The following is a 15,359-nucleotide window of genomic DNA, read 5'->3' as shown; positions in this document are numbered from 1 at the left end:
GAGCAGAGGCCACCGTCAGAGCCCAGGAGGGCCGCGCGCCTGCCCCCAGCCCCCAGATGACGACGCGGCGCCCGTGGCCATGCAGAGGCCACAGGTTTACAGCCTCGTGTGCTGCTTACTTCTGAACACCAAAGGGAAGGCCCCCCCACAGCTCACGTCAGGGCCCTCAGGCTGAGCAAAGCCATGTGTGCGTGGCACAAAGCGCCATGGCTTCCCAGCCAACCACTCAGGAAAGCCCCGCTCAGCGAGCCGCCTGCATACAGAGAGGCCTGAATGTGCCTTGTAGGGCAAGGACAGAGCCCCGTGAGCAGGTCCTTCGAGACGGTAAACCTGCAAGGAGATGCGTCACGACGACAACCACCTGACTCACGGTGCTGAGCCGCCAGGCCCCGCGGTCCCCCAACAGCAGCGCCACTGTCCCTGACACGCACGCGGGTGCTCAGCCTCCAAAAGCATTTTCACATCATCGTTTCACTTCACCCTCAGACCCGTGGAGGAAAGTTGTCTGCATTTGCAGACGAGGAACCCGAGCACGCATTCAGAAACAAACAGGCTGCAGAGCAAGCCTGTCCTGTGCAGTCCTCCTCCCCCACCTTCCCGGACCACAGTCCCCCACCCCCACCCTGCATCACCAGCCCATCCAGCACCTTCCTGGACCACAGTCTCCCCACCATCCCCCCCCCATCCCCGCATCACCAGCCCATCCAGCGCCTTCCCGGACCGCAGCCTCGTGCCCAGGACCACTCTGGCTCCGCTTCACAGGAGCACCCAGGAAGGCCAGCGGGGGGCCCAGCTCCGTCACACACACATCTGTGGCTCACGTCTGTGATGGACACTCTGCATTCCTGTCTCTGCACCACAGGGCAGATGACACCTGGGGCCCCCGGGAGGACCCCCGTCTGTGGCCCGCACTGCTGCCAAGAGGAGGCCCTCCAGACATGGAGCGGAGGACGCCTGGGCCGCGGGCGAGCGGAAGAGGCCGCAACCCCTCAGGGTCCCCACGTCTCCCACCGGGAGGAGCATGATAAACGAGGTCATAAAGTCAATACAAAAATCCTCAAGCCCCGGCCCATCGGTGCAGGTCACCTGGATCTGCCTCACGTCACCCCTCCCGCTTAATGGCACTAAGAGTAAAGTTTGACTCCTTTAAATATAATCCAATTGGGGCCTTTTCTACCACAAGAAAAATAACAAAAAAAAGTCTCTGTGGGCCATTCTTGATATTTTAGTATTATATGAAACTTCATAACTATAGTTATGGCAGGCAATAATTAATAAAACTTAAGCAGATTATTCTTATCACCCATCCACCTGCTCCCAAAATTCCCTACAACTAAAAATTTATGTGGAATTTTTGCAAGCAAAACTAACTTCTTTTAATATCCATATGACAGTCATAAAACGCCAGACATGTACACAATTAAGAAATGAAACAAAACCTTTTATAAATCTTTACAGATCACTGTATGGGCTTCCCAGGAGATGCTAATGGTAAAGAACCCCCCTGCCAATGCGGAAGACATAAGAGACTTAGGCTGGACCCTGAGTCGGGACGATCCCCTCAAAGAGGGCGTGGCAGCCCACTCCAGAATTCTTGCCTGGAGAATCCCATGGACAGAGGAGCCTGATGGGCGACAGTCCACAGGGTCCGCAAAGAGACACAACTGAAGCAACTTAGCATATATTTGTTTCAATGTTTAGTTTTTAAAAAATTTAGTACCATAATAAAACAAAACAGCAGGCTATAGCTTTTCTGACAAAGACACTTTCTGCTTAATTTCTACTGATGCTAGCAACGCTTACACAGTGTTTTATCCTCTGTAATTACTCAAACGACACTGTGGGCTGCAAGACAGTGACCAGAGGAACACAGAGGAAAGGAGACATTCTACATACTAAATCATGAAACGCCTAATTCACTCGCAATAGGCAGCCATGAGCCTATGATGTCGACTATCAAACGGTAATGCAAAAGACAGATATCCATTATAATTCAACAGGACCGGAGGCCCCATACATACATTTTGCAGATTCACACTCAAAATTCAAACTAACACAACGTAAGGATCATAAGACTAAAAATAAGACTTAAAAACTGCAAAACACTATGTTTAAATCAATCCCTAAGAAAGTATATTCAAGCAGAAAAACAGACTAATCTAGCCCTAAATGATGGTTTCACGACCTCAACAAGAGCAGGACAGAGGCCACAAGTAGGACCCAGGACAGAGGGAAAGGGAGGGAGGGCTGGCGGAGGCCAGGTCTGAGCAGCGGGCAGGGGCTGCCACCGCCCAGGGGCCTCAGGAGGGCACACGGGCAGCGCATCCTGCCAGCCGCCTCGCTCGCCCAAGCTCTGCACACTTCCAGGGCCTGGCCGTCCGGCCTCCCACCCGGGACACGCCACATGAAAGCGGGCAGGGGGTCCGTGAACAGAGCCCCGTCTGGACTCCCTCCTGCTCTTCTGGGAAAAGCTGCCCTGAGGTTCCAGCCACGACACAAGCAGTCATTAAAGTAATAACATAGAGGGGAACACGGCACATGCTCACGAGCATTGCCCCGGAACATCTGAATGGTTTTAAATGTCACCTTCAGGACACAGCTTCACCCCCAGGGGGCTGACCCCTGACCAAAACGGCGGAAGGAGAGCACACATTTAAAATGCCCAGTATTCACCCCAGCGTTCTACCTGCTGTTCATCTCTCCCAGGGCTGCGACAACAATTCCTGCAGAATTTTCAGAAACTTCCCATTTCAACCCGTGCATTTCACTCAGGAGGAAACTCATCTAAGTAATCGTTCCTGGGAGGAGACGCCGGGCCAGGTCACCGCATCCATGCTTCCCGGCTTTCCTGGGAAGGTGTGTGCACGGCAGCCCGCCCGCCCCGGAGCGTGCAGACGACCAGCCCGCCTCTCATTCCTGCGGTCCCCGGGCATCCTCACCACCCTTCTTTCCCATTCCTGTGTCAGAGATGACTGGCTTCACTCAGGAATGGAGATGCATCAACACAAGTGGAGGTTCAGAATCGAAGCACACTGAACAACAGTCAACACCTGCAGTCTGGGGCAGCGACCGACATGAGGATGAGACAACAGAGCAATCAGCATTTACTGAGAGTTCATCACGTCCACGCAGTGCTGGCCAGCTCAGGGGTTCCTCTTCCCGCCAACAGGACTCTATAACCAGGCACTTCCGGAGAAGGGGGTGACCTCCGAGGCCCACCAGCTGCAGAGCGGGGGCTAGGGCTCAGAGCAGGCCACAGGCCCTGCCCAAGGTCCACACGACCCGGCCACACTCGGACGGACACAGGCCGCCTCGCTGGAGCCTCAGTTTAGAAACAGCCCAACCATGCCTGCATCCCAGCACAGCCTCTAAGCTTCAAACTGAAATATCAAGTTAGGAGTAACTTGAGGTTAAATATTTAAACCAGGAGCACAGTGGCATTTACCTTGCTCCGACTCACACAATTTCTTCATTTCTGGCTGAAGTGCTGTTTTCAGAAGAAACCGTTCAGTTTTTGAATCCCTAACACAGACGCGTGCCCCTCTGGGAGCAGAAGCAGAGCTCGGCGGCCACCCTGCGTGCAGGCCAAGCCCCGCAGTCCTCCCTGCTGCCCAGGAACGCCGGCCATGCCTGACCAGACGAGCAGAGCAGCCTGCTGCTGCTTCCGGCTGCAGAGCGGACGCGCACGGCCTCTGGCTCGGCGTGCCCCACAGAGACGGACGCCACCTCCAACAGCAAGGCCAGTGCTGTCCCACGTGCTCCAGTCCCACGCGCTGGGCGGATGCGGCTCCGGCAGCCCAGATCAGCCCCCGGCCACACCCTCCTGAGCCCCCACCAGCCCCCGACCTGCGGCCAAAGGGTTCAGGCTGAAGGGGAGGCTTCAAAACACGCCCGTTTCTATTATAAGCACGAATTAGGATTTTAAAGCCTGACATCAGTCCTCCCCAGGCACTCACTTGGAGGATAATAAAACTTACCAGTCTTGAATAAACACATGGGTGCCTGCACTGCGTTTCAAGTAATAACTGACAGAAACGAGCTGCCCAGAGGGAACCCCGGACACGGCTGCCTGCACCCCCACCCCGGGAAGAAGCCCACGAGACGCACCTGTGTTCCGTGAGGACGCTGACCGCAGACGGGTGGTTGGCACAATACGCCAGGTACAGGGTCTTCATCTGTGGCATCAGGCTGAGGAAGCAGCCCCCGACCCTCTGCTGGGCCTCCGGCATCCTGCAGACAGCGACACGGAGCCCCACTTAGGGAGCGTCTCCCAGAGCGGGCCCCAGCCCACGGGGCAGCCCCGGACGGCACGCCCAGCCCCTGGCCCCCGGGGGGGAGCTGCTCAGCGGAAGGCAGGCTGTCCCTTCCTCCAGTGTCCAGACGCCGGGACCTGCAGGTCAGCCCCGTCCTTGGACAGTGACAAAACAGATGTCCAGGAGCGTTATTTCGCGTGTAAATAAGGAGGAATGGGACGTGTGGCTACTTGGTCGGTAAGGTTTCCTGCTGAAGTAGCTGCGAGAGGTGCACGAGAAGCCCCACAGCGGCTCCCGGGTGGAGGCTGCCCCGTCAGTGGGGGGCAGAGACAAGTGGCCCGCAGAGCAGAGCGGCCACCCCGCCAGGCGAGGGAGACAGTCCCGGGCGTTGGGGTCACAGGACCCGACGGCCTGCCCCTGAGCGGGCCCTGTGTGTGCGCGAGGGCCAGCGCCCAGCTCCTTCAATGGGGTCTGAGGCCAAAGCCAGTGGGGCCGACTCCTTCCCAAGTGTGAGCCCCCACGTGGGTCTTCACAGCCTTCAGGGGTTAGTCACAGCTTCCTGTATCTGCAGGATAAATAGTCACTGACTCGATAAATTAACTCAACCATCCAGTTAGGCACTGGGAACACATCAAAAACAGAGAAAGAGTGAGTCTTTACTTTAAGGGTGACTGCAATCTGTGGGGGGGGACACAAAACCAGTTCAAAACTAAGCTGAGTATAACAGACAGAGCCGATGCCGCAATCATAGAGCCACTCACTGCAGGCGCCCCCAGGAGAGGACAACATGCAGTCCGGGAGGGGGAGAGGGCGCCCCAGAGAGGGAGCAGCACCCCAGTCACCAGGGAGCAGGCATCACACGCTGCCAAGGGCACCCTCCCCAAAGGCACCAGACCACCTGCTTCCTACCAGGACCCGACACCCAGACACACCTGCTCTGAGACCACGACACACACACACCTCAGCAGGCGACGCTCACGCTCGGACACGAGAGAGCAGGCGGAGGCTGCCTTCTCCAGCGAGAGGCCTGCAGGGAGCCCCGACTGCCTGGCTGAGGGAACTGAAGGCGACAGCAGTGAAGGGCCGTCACACTCTGGCCGAGAAGAGCAAACCACTGCCGGAGACGGGGCAGGGGCAGCCTGCAGACGCGCCGTCTAAGGGACGAGATGACGGGGCTGCACGCCCTGCTCAGCGCCGGGCCAGGGGCTGCTGGGACGGCCTCGCCTGCCTGGGCCAGACCACAGCCCAACGCACTCAGAGAACACACTGAAGCCCAGGCCAAGGGGCTTTAATCTGCTGACAGGTCCGTGGGTTACACACGGACAGTGACTCCGGCGAGTGAGACCTTCCTTCTTCCTGCCCACCATCGGCTCTGGAGGTTTACTCCCTCTCTCAACCCGACGCTGCGAGAAGGCACTGCTCTCGCCACCATCAGCTCATGAATCTTCTCACAGTCCATCCACTCGCCAACCTGTAGGAGCAGCCAGAGCTCATAAAGGTGGCATGCTGGTCTTAACTGGAGCCCAGGTATTATGCCGACACACCTCACACGCAACAGCATGTAGATCACCGAAATAATGGAACATGCAACACTCACAAAGACCATCCAGGCAGAACACGACTTAAGAATTGAGAGAGAGGATTTTCATCGTGGTTCTCTCTCGTGCTTCCAGAGGCGGGTTTGAGACCATGAAGACGTGTAGCAGAGCATGGGGATGTCACCGCATCCCCCTGCAGCCTCCTGGTGGCCCCACACCAAGCTGTGACAATTAGTGCGGGGTCAGCAAGGCCTGTTACTGTGGTTCCATCATTGATCTGATGATAGGAGGGGGTGGTCTGACAAGAGGTGTCATCAATCAAGGACCTGCTAACAGGCGAAGAGTTATCAGAATGGTCAGATACCAAGTGAGGAGTTATCAAAGGTCTGGTAACAAGTGAAAGAAACAGGTAAAACCACTAGACCATTCAGGTACGACCTAAATCAAATCCCTTACGAATATACAGTGGAAGTAACAAGCAGATTCAAGGGATTAGATCCGATAGACAAAGTGCCTGATGAACTATGGACAGAGGTTCGTGACACTGTACAGGAGGCAGGTATCAAAACCATGCCCAAGAAAAAGAAATGCAAAAAAGCAAAATGGCTGTCTGAGGAGGCCTTACAAATAGCTGAGAAAAGCAGGGAAGCGAAAGGCAAAGGAGAAAAGGAAAGATATACCCATTTGAATGCAGAGTTCCAAAGAATAGCAAGGAGAGATAAGAAAGCCTTCATCAATGATCAATGCAAAGAAATAGAGGAAAACAACAGAATAGGAAAGACTAGAGATCTCTTCAAGAAAATTAGAGATACCAAGGGAACATTTCATGCAAAGATGGGCACAATAAAGGACAGAAATGGTATGGACCTAACAGAAGCAGAAAATGTTAAGAAGAGGTGGCAAGATTACACAGAAGAACTATACAAAAAAGATCTTCATGACCCAGATAATCATGATGGTGTGATCACTCACCTAGAGCCAGACATCCTGGAGCGCGAAGTCAAGTGGGCTTTAGAAAGCATCACTACAAACAAAGCTAGTGGAGGTGAAGGAATTCCAGTTGAGCTATTTCAAATCCTGAAAGATGATGCTTTGAAAGTTCTGCACTCAATATGCCAGCAAATTTGGAAAACTCAACAGTGGCCACAAGACTGGAAAAGGTCAATTTTCATTTCAATCCCAAAGAAAGGCAATGCCAAAGAATGCTCAAACTACGGCACAATTGTACTCATCTCACACACTAGCAAAATAATACTCAAAATTCTCCAAGCAAGGCTTCAACAGTATGTGAACCAAGAACTTCCCGATGTTCAAGCTGCATTTAGAAAAGGCAGAGAACCAGAGATCAAATTGCCAATATCTGCTAGATCACTGAAAAAGCAAGAGAGTTCCAGAAAAACATCCACTTCTGCTTTATTGACTATGCCAAAGCATTTGACTGTGTGGATCACAACAAACTGTGGAAAATTCTTAAAGAGATGGGACTATCAGACCACCTGATCTGCCTCCTAAGAAATCTTCTGCAGGTCAAGAAGCAACAATCAGAATGGGACATGGAACAACAGACTGGTTCCAAATCAGGAAAGGAGTATGTCAAGGCTGTATATTGTCACCCTGCTTATTTAACTTATATGCAGAGTACATCATGAGAAACACTGGGCTAGAAGAAGCACAAGCTAGAATCAAGATTGCTGGGAGAAATATCAATAATCTCAGACATGCAGATCTGGCAGAAAGTAAAGAACTAAAGAGCCTCTTGATGAAAGTGAAAGAGGAGAGTGAAAAGTTGGCTTAAAACTCAACATTCAGAAAACTAAGATCATGGCATCTGGTCCCATCATTTCATGGCAAATAGATGGGGAAACAGTGGAAACAGTGAGAGACTTTATTTTCCTGGGCTCCAAAATCACTGCAGATGGTGACTGCAGCCATGAAATTAAAAGACACTTGCTCCTTGGAAGAAAAGCCATGACCAACCTAGACAGCATATTAAAAAGCAGAGACATCACTTGGCCAACAAAGGTCCATCTAGACAAAGTTATGACTTTTCCAGTAGTCATGTATGGATGTGAGAGTTAGACCATAGAGAAAGCTGAGCACTGAAGAATTGATACTTTTGAACTGTGGTGTTGAGAAGACTCTTGAGAGTCCCTTGGACTGAAGGAGATCCAACCAGTCCATCCTAAAAGAAATCAGTCCTAAATATTCATTGGAAGGACTGATGCTGAAGCTGAAAACTCCAATACTTTGGCCACCTGATGCAAAGAACTGACTCTTTGGAAAAGACCCTGATGCTGGGAAAAATTGAAGGCAGGAGGAGAAGGGAATGACAGAGGATGACATGGTTGGATGGCATCACTGACTTGATGGACATGAGTTTGAACAAGCTCTGGGAGTTGGTGATGGACAGGGAGGCCTGGTGTGCTGCAGTCCATGGGGCTGCAAAGAGTCGGACATGACTGAGTAACTGACCTGCACAGGTCAAGAGTTATCAATGGTTTGATGCAGGAGAGTTATGAAAGGTCAGGTAACAGGTGAGGTGTTATCCATGGTCTGATACACGTAAGTTATCTGTGACCAGATACAGGTAAGTTATCGGTGGCCTGATACAGGCACATTATCAGTGGTCTGCACAGGCACGTAGTCAGTGGCCTGACACAGGTGAGTTGGTGGTGGTCTGACACAGGTGAGTTACCGGTGGTCTGACACAGGTGAGTTGGTGGTGGTCTGACACAGGTGAGTTACCGGTGGCCTGACACAGGTGAGTTACTGGTGGTCTGATACAGACGAGCAGTCGGTGGTCTGACACAGGTGAGTTACCAGTGGCCTGACACAGGTGAGCTGGTGGTGATCTGACACAGGCGAGTTGGTGGTGGTCTGACACAGGTGAGTTACCGGTGGTCTGATACAGACGAGCAGTCGGTGGTCTGACACAGGTGAGTTGGTGGTGGTCTGACACAGGTGAGTTACCGGTGGTCTGATACAGACGAGCAGTCGGTGGTCTGACACAGGTGAGTTACCAGTGGCCTGACACAGGTGAGCTGGTGGTGATCTGACACAGGCGAGTTGGTGGTGGTCTGACACAGGTGAGTTACCGGTGGTCTGATACAGACGAGCAGTCGGTGGTCTGACACAGGTGAGTTGGTGGTGGTCTGACACAGGTGAGTTACCAGTGGCCTGACACAGGTGAGCTGGTGGTGATCTGACACAGGCGAGTTGGTGGTGGTCTGACACAGGTGAGTTACCGGTGGTCTGATACAGACGAGCAGTCGGTGGTCTGACACAGGTGAGTTGGTGGTGGTCTGACACAGGTGAGTTACTGGTGGTCTGATACAGACGAGCAGTCGGTGGTCTGACACAGGTGAGTTACCGGTGGCCTGACACAGGTGAGTTGGTGGTGGTCTGACACAGGTGAGTTACCGGTGGCCTGACACAGGTGAGTTGGTGGTGGTCTCACACAGGTGAGTTACCGGTGGTCTGACACAAGTGAGTTGGTGGTGGTCTGAGACAGGTGAGTTACCGGTGGTCTGACACAGGTGAGTTGGTGGTGGTCTGACACAGGTGAGTTACCAGTGGTCTGACACAGGTGAGTTACCAGTGGTCTGATACAGGCAAGTTGTCGGTGGCCTGACACAGGTGAGTTACCGGTGGCCTGACACAGGTGAGTTACCAGTCGTCTGACACAGGTGAGTTGGTGGTGGCCTGACACAGGTGAGTTACCAGTGGTCTGACACAGGTGAGTTGGTGGTGGTCTGACACAGGTGAGTTGGTGGTGGTCTGACACAGGTGAGTTACCGGTGGCCTGACACAGGTGAGTTACTGGTGGTCTGATACAGACGAGCAGTCGGTGGTCTGACACAGGTGAGCTGGTGGTGGTCTGGTAGCAGGCAGCGACACAGGCCGGGCACTGCAATCTCTCCAGGAAGAACACTGCAGGCGGGGACCCCCAGGGGCCCTTCTCCTTCCCCGGAGCAGAGCGGGATGAGCTCCAGGAGAGGCCTGAGAACGCAGAGCTGCCGCACGACGTCCCTGCATGACACGTTTGCTCCTGATGGCACTGCTAACTGCACAAAGAAAGGGCTCAGGGTCCAGCAGCCACCGACTTCCCAGGAAGACCAAGAGCAGCACGAGGGTGTGGCCGTGACCCGAGCGAGCCCCTGCGCCCCCCGCCCCCCGAGTCTGCCCACTGCCTGCTAAGTAACCAGCTTCAGCAGCAGCCCCCCGGAGGCTCCCGAGGGTGTGGCCGTGACCCGAGTGAGCCCGTGCGCCCCCCGAGTCTGCCCACTGCCGACCGAGAGGCGTCCCCATGCAGGGACATGAGTGACTCCACACTGGAGCCTCAAGGGCACTGTCAGCCCCTGGCAAGCCCCCTCCTGCTGGACCCCAAACCCTGAATGCGGACAACTTCCTCAAGGATGCCAGAGGCCCGGGAAGGCAGCAGCACCTGAGGCTCCCCCAGAGGAGCCCCCATCACCAGCCCGCAGCTCCAGCCCCCGCCTCAAGCCATCCGCTCACAGCCCCATGTGCCACTGGAGTGCCTTCCCTTCCCAACTTCCTAGACGCACGAGGTTCTAGAGCTGGAAATGTTTCCACGGGATCATGCGGTCTCATTCAGCAAGTCTGGAGGTTACAGCAAGAGCTACTCAGGACCTCCCAGGTGCCACGCGGTGGGCCAATTCTGACACGAAGTCCACTGTACTGAGACCCCACTGGGGTCAGAGGTGACGGCCGTGACGCCTGGCTCGGTGCGCCCCCGATCCCAATCACCGCCTCGTCAGCCCAAGTCCTCTGCTCTGCTCTGTAGGAGGGACGGCCCAGCAGGACCAGAGGGTGCTGCGCGTCCCAGCTGGTCCATTCCACAAGGTTAATATCATCTCTGGATCCCCATGTTTCTATTATTTGGATCATTCAAAACACAACTTTCAGACAAAATAAACTCTATTCTCTAGTTCAAATTTGTATTTTGATAATAATCTAAAACAAATACTATTTTACTGTGAAAATGTTACAGTAACGGTCCAGTGTCTACAAAGATGAATTTATTTATATCTTAAGACACACCTCATTATTAACTTTAAACTAAATACACAATGTTTATTTAACCAGTAGCAATTATGTCAAATGTTTATTTCAGTAGTTTCTTCAATAAGCTGAAGCACTACAAAATGTAAGACGACTAACGGGAACTCAGCCCACAACACACGGAGGAGTCTGCAACCTAAGAAGGTAGAAGCGAGCAGGAAGAGGCAACGACACAGGCGACAGCAGCGCAGGAGGAGGGGGCCGTGACAGGACTGCCCACGCCCCGGGCACAGCGCGCGCAGCAGCAGAGGGGAGGGCGGGCACACCGCGCCTCCCGGGCCCGCCCCGACGGAGCCTGTGCAGCAGAGCGGGCGGGAGCCGGGTGTGGGCAGGGCTCCCACAGACGGCCGCCATGCGGGGACCGACCTCCTACCTCAGCTCCCCAGCGCCCTCGGGCCGCTCCTGTGGCCCTCGAGGCCAGTCTGTGAGACACAGCTGGGGACAAGCCCGGGAATAACCAGGCACCCCCAGCTTCTGAGCAGAGCTCAGGCCGGACGCTGCTGGGGAGACGGATGGGCAGAGGGCCGCCCGGAGGTCAGGTTCTCGTCAGGAGGCCCGTGCAGGACACGGGAGGAGAGGCCGGCCTGAGCCAGGGCGGCGTCAGCGCAAGGGCAGGGCGGCGGCTGCCACAGGAGAGCACTCTTCCAGGAAGTGCGCCAGGTTAAGGGTGCTGGGCACAGGGTGAGCCGCAAGGGCGGGAGACAGGAGGACGAGTGCAGAGTGGATGACTGACCACACAGTAAGTGGTGGAGAGGCTGGGCCCCCCACGAGCGGCCTCTGCCTGCCTGCTCCTGTCACTGCAGTGCTTGGCCGACCTCCCCTGAAACCCAACTTCAGCTTTCCCCACAGCGTTTCCACACTACTGTCTGTAATTACTTCTACCGTCTTTAAAAAGCTGTCTCCCTCCACAGACTACCAGTTCCTCTAGGACAGGGGTCACTTCTGTCTCGTTAACACGCGTCTGGCACACGCTGGGTGCTGCGTAAGCAAGCAGAGGATGAATGAGAAGGGACCCGGAGCAAGCTGGCCGTGCGTCCAGCCCTGAATGTACCTGAAACCCACGTGAGAAAAACCAACTCGGACGAAGCAGAGACACCCGTGCCTGTGAGCAGCACGCTGTGCTCCCCTGACCTCGGCAGGGGTCCAGCACCAAGCCGCAGTGCTCCCTTCCACGCTCCCTCCCTTCTGCAGCCGCCACCCCAAAGAACCACTGCTCACAGGAAACCTCTCTCCCTGCTCTGAGCAGGCAGTAGGTCCCACCGAGGAGAAGAGTCTAAAACACACTTTCACTGTAGAAGTTGACATACCCCAAACATTCGAAATAACCCAATATCCACCATTAGAAATGTGAAATCTAAAAGTTAAGTTAATCCTGACCCTTCAAATACCAGTTGTATCCATCTGAATTTTACAATTATTAGCCTCTTACTTACTTGGTGCATTCTTCTAAAGACTGTACAAGCATTTGCTGGAAAGAACATATTTCTTCCAGATTTCCCATTAAATGTGACGTGTTTGCTGAACTTAACCTAGAGCCGAGAAAAACAGGAGACATGTGTGAGCGGTCTTAATCGTGCTCCCCTCCCCTCCCCGCCCTGCAGCCCGACACACAAGGAGCTCTCTTGTGTCTTCAGCTGCTTTCTGTCCCCGCCTTTCAGCTGCTGTTCTCTGAAAGCACGAGGCAACGGCCCAGGGGACCCTGTGCCAACACTCGACACAATACCATCTAACTCACTTCTCGCTGGTCTGCAGGGGCCGCAGGTAGGTTGAAAGCACAGTCTGAAGTTCTTTAGAATATTCATTTTCTGTTTCCAAAATATTCTGTAGCACCTACAATAAATGGTAAGTATTATTTGACATTAAGATGTATAAGCTTTGGAAAGTTCATCACTATTATTCAATTCGCACGGCTGCTTCTATGTAACACTGACGTGTTTAATGTTATCACTCCCTGTGATTACTAACTAGTAAATTCAGGTAATGAGCTATTATCGAGGCTATCCAACTGACTTCATATTCCTGCCAAGCACACCTAACACGGGAACACCTAGAAAGGGGCCTGAATGAATTCCATCATCAGATGAGTGACGCTACGTCTGTTTAGATGGAAAGAAGGAACCGCTGACAGTCACAACAGCATGGAGGCACGGATGCCTCTCCAAAGCACGCGCTGTGCAAGAGAAGCCTTTCACACGAGGGCATCCTATACACCCGTCTAAGGAAAACCTAAGGACAGGCCAAACTCACCTGCGAGGGCAGGGATGGGGGGTAGGGGGACAGTGGGGAGAGGGACGTGAGATCAATCTCTGGAGTAATGGACAAGTTCCGCATCATGATTTGGGTAGTTGTTACACAGACATATACAGCGGTTAAAGCTCGCTGGCCCGTACCCTTAAAATCTATGCACTGTGACATATGGAAAGTGCATCCACTAAAAAAAACATGCAGTTCACCCTTCAGATGGCATCTAGTCATTCTAAGTCAATTTCTGGGCACTGCAGACCTTCACCAGAGAAGGTGACCGTCTCAGATCATCCGGTACACGTTACAAATAAAAGGTCCACCAGCATAAAACAAGCATTGTATGCACTGTATGTATTCTCCCATCTCTGGGAGAATAATTATAAATCAACCTTGAAATTAACATGTTTCCTGAAAGCCTGCAATATATATAGACAAAAGCAGCTAACAACCCCTAAAAACCGAGAAAGAAATCCAAGTGTAAAAGAGCTGGCTGAAACACGAGCCCCTTTCAGACGCAATCGCAGGAGCACTGGCCCCTGGGGCAGGGCGAGGCGGGGCAGCGCAGGTCTGCAGGCGGAGCCTGACCGACGGGAGCCTGGACGGCTGAGTGAGTGCCCGCCCCACAGCACCTCCGATCCTCAGGCAAGCCCTCCTCTACAGGGGAAGGGTGAAGCGGGGAGAGGTGCACCTGCGCCCAACCCGCACCCCTCTCCAGCCTTGGGCTAAGGGCTGCGTGGGAGCAGGGAGCCCCGCACAGCCGTGGGCCCCACCCCACTGTCCGGGCCAGCGCCTTCTCCGGTCACCGAGTCCCACCACCTGCATCTTCTGAGGAGCTACCACTCCCTGCGCTAGGTGCTATCTCCCAAAGTTAGTTTAGCTCCTAAACTAACCCTGCAGAAGAAATCAGACAGAACAAAGACTCCAAACATGCTCGTCTTTCTCCCCCGGTTTTCGATAATCAAAAGGTATGTTTAAACATTTAAGAAAAAAGCAATCATTAGCTAAATTTCGATTTCAGCATTGACACGAGCCACCCGAACCGCTGTGTGCTCACTAGGGTCTTCCACGTTCCGGAGGGGAGCAGAGCCATTCGTGAGCGCAGGGGACCTGACGCGGCACGGCACGAGTCACGCGGGGGACCAGGCTCGGCCACGCTGCCGCAGCTCTGGGCTCCGCTCCGTCCCGCCCCTGAATGGACCTATTCACAGATGCCAGCGGACGGGGAGGGGCCGCTCTGGGAGACCCTGCCTCGTGGGGAAATGTGGCTGCCACTCTCACAGTTAGACACCTCCCCTCCAAGAGACACTCAGTGGGCCTGAGTGTCAGAGGACTGGAGGACGGGGGCACCAAGTGACCCTGCCTCTGCGTCACCAGGGGATGCGCTGCATCCACATTATCCCCATCTTCTCCTCACAAAATGACCCGAGGCAAACCAAGTACCATGGGTGGGTCCCTGAAGTAAAAAAAATTTAAATGTCACGGATGAGTAAGACAAAAAGCCCCTATGTTAACGTGAAAACAAAGGCTCAACTCAGACTCCATGTCTAAGAACAAACACCAGGAACTATTAGCAACTCTGCTAAGGACACGCTTGGAATCCGACACACACGCTACAAACACAAACAGCTCCCACGGATAGCAGCGTCGGGAGCGCAAGCGCAAGGCAGTCAATGGCCCTCCTCAGCCTCGGCGCTGCGCGGGGCGAGCAGACACGGAGCGCCCCGAGACCCACGCAGAGTGCGCTGGCGACCGCCTCTGCTTCGTCTACTGGCTGCAAACACGACCTTCAATTAAGTGCTCAAGACAGGCTCTAGAGCAACCCCGCCCAAACCACCCAGGCCACGCTCCCTGACTTCCGCAGACTCCCTGAGGGAGCCACGCGGCGCGGGCGTCCACCACGCAGAGGCTGCCGGGCCCTCCCCGAGCTCACAGCAAGCCAGGGGCTCCGGCCATCACCTGTCTCCCCTTCCTGGACTGCTGCACGCTCTGGCTGCTGCAGGACCCCATGGGATGTCACGGCTCCATCGCACGCAGGCAGGTCCAGAGAGGGCCGGGAAGAGCAGCCGTCACCGGGCACCACGAGGAGGGCGGGCCAAGAGCCCGGCCGCGCGAGCTCCCCCCAGGGCGGGAGGCGTGGGGCGGCCTGGCCAACAATGGTGCCCACAGGGGGACCGCATTGGGCAGCTCACAGACAATCCCCGGCTGTCAGCCGCAGCGGCAGAGCCAAACAAAGAACCGACTC

The 15,359-nt window shown here is 54.5% G+C and overlaps 1 protein-coding gene across 3 annotated transcripts in view; it reads right to left on the bottom strand.

Moving 5' to 3' along the window:
- Positions 1 to 15,359, bottom strand: part of ARHGEF7 (Rho guanine nucleotide exchange factor 7) — a 106,293-nt gene that overhangs the window by 24,328 nt on the left and 66,606 nt on the right. For all 3 annotated transcript variants that reach the window (XM_065902204.1, XM_065902205.1, XM_065902206.1), the window contains 3 exons: positions 12,609 to 12,703; positions 12,307 to 12,402; positions 4,108 to 4,230 (listed from right to left, as the gene is read on the bottom strand). In XM_065902204.1, the coding sequence (XP_065758276.1) occupies positions 4,108 to 4,230; positions 12,307 to 12,402; positions 12,609 to 12,703 (314 nt within the window). The remainder of the gene's footprint in view (positions 1 to 4,107; positions 4,231 to 12,306; positions 12,403 to 12,608; positions 12,704 to 15,359) is intronic.

This window comes from Muntiacus reevesi, chromosome 11, assembly GCF_963930625.1.
Source record: "Muntiacus reevesi chromosome 11, mMunRee1.1, whole genome shotgun sequence".
Classification (NCBI taxonomy): domain Eukaryota; kingdom Metazoa; phylum Chordata; class Mammalia; order Artiodactyla; family Cervidae; genus Muntiacus; species Muntiacus reevesi.
This window is presented reverse-complemented; position numbering and strand designations above follow the sequence as displayed.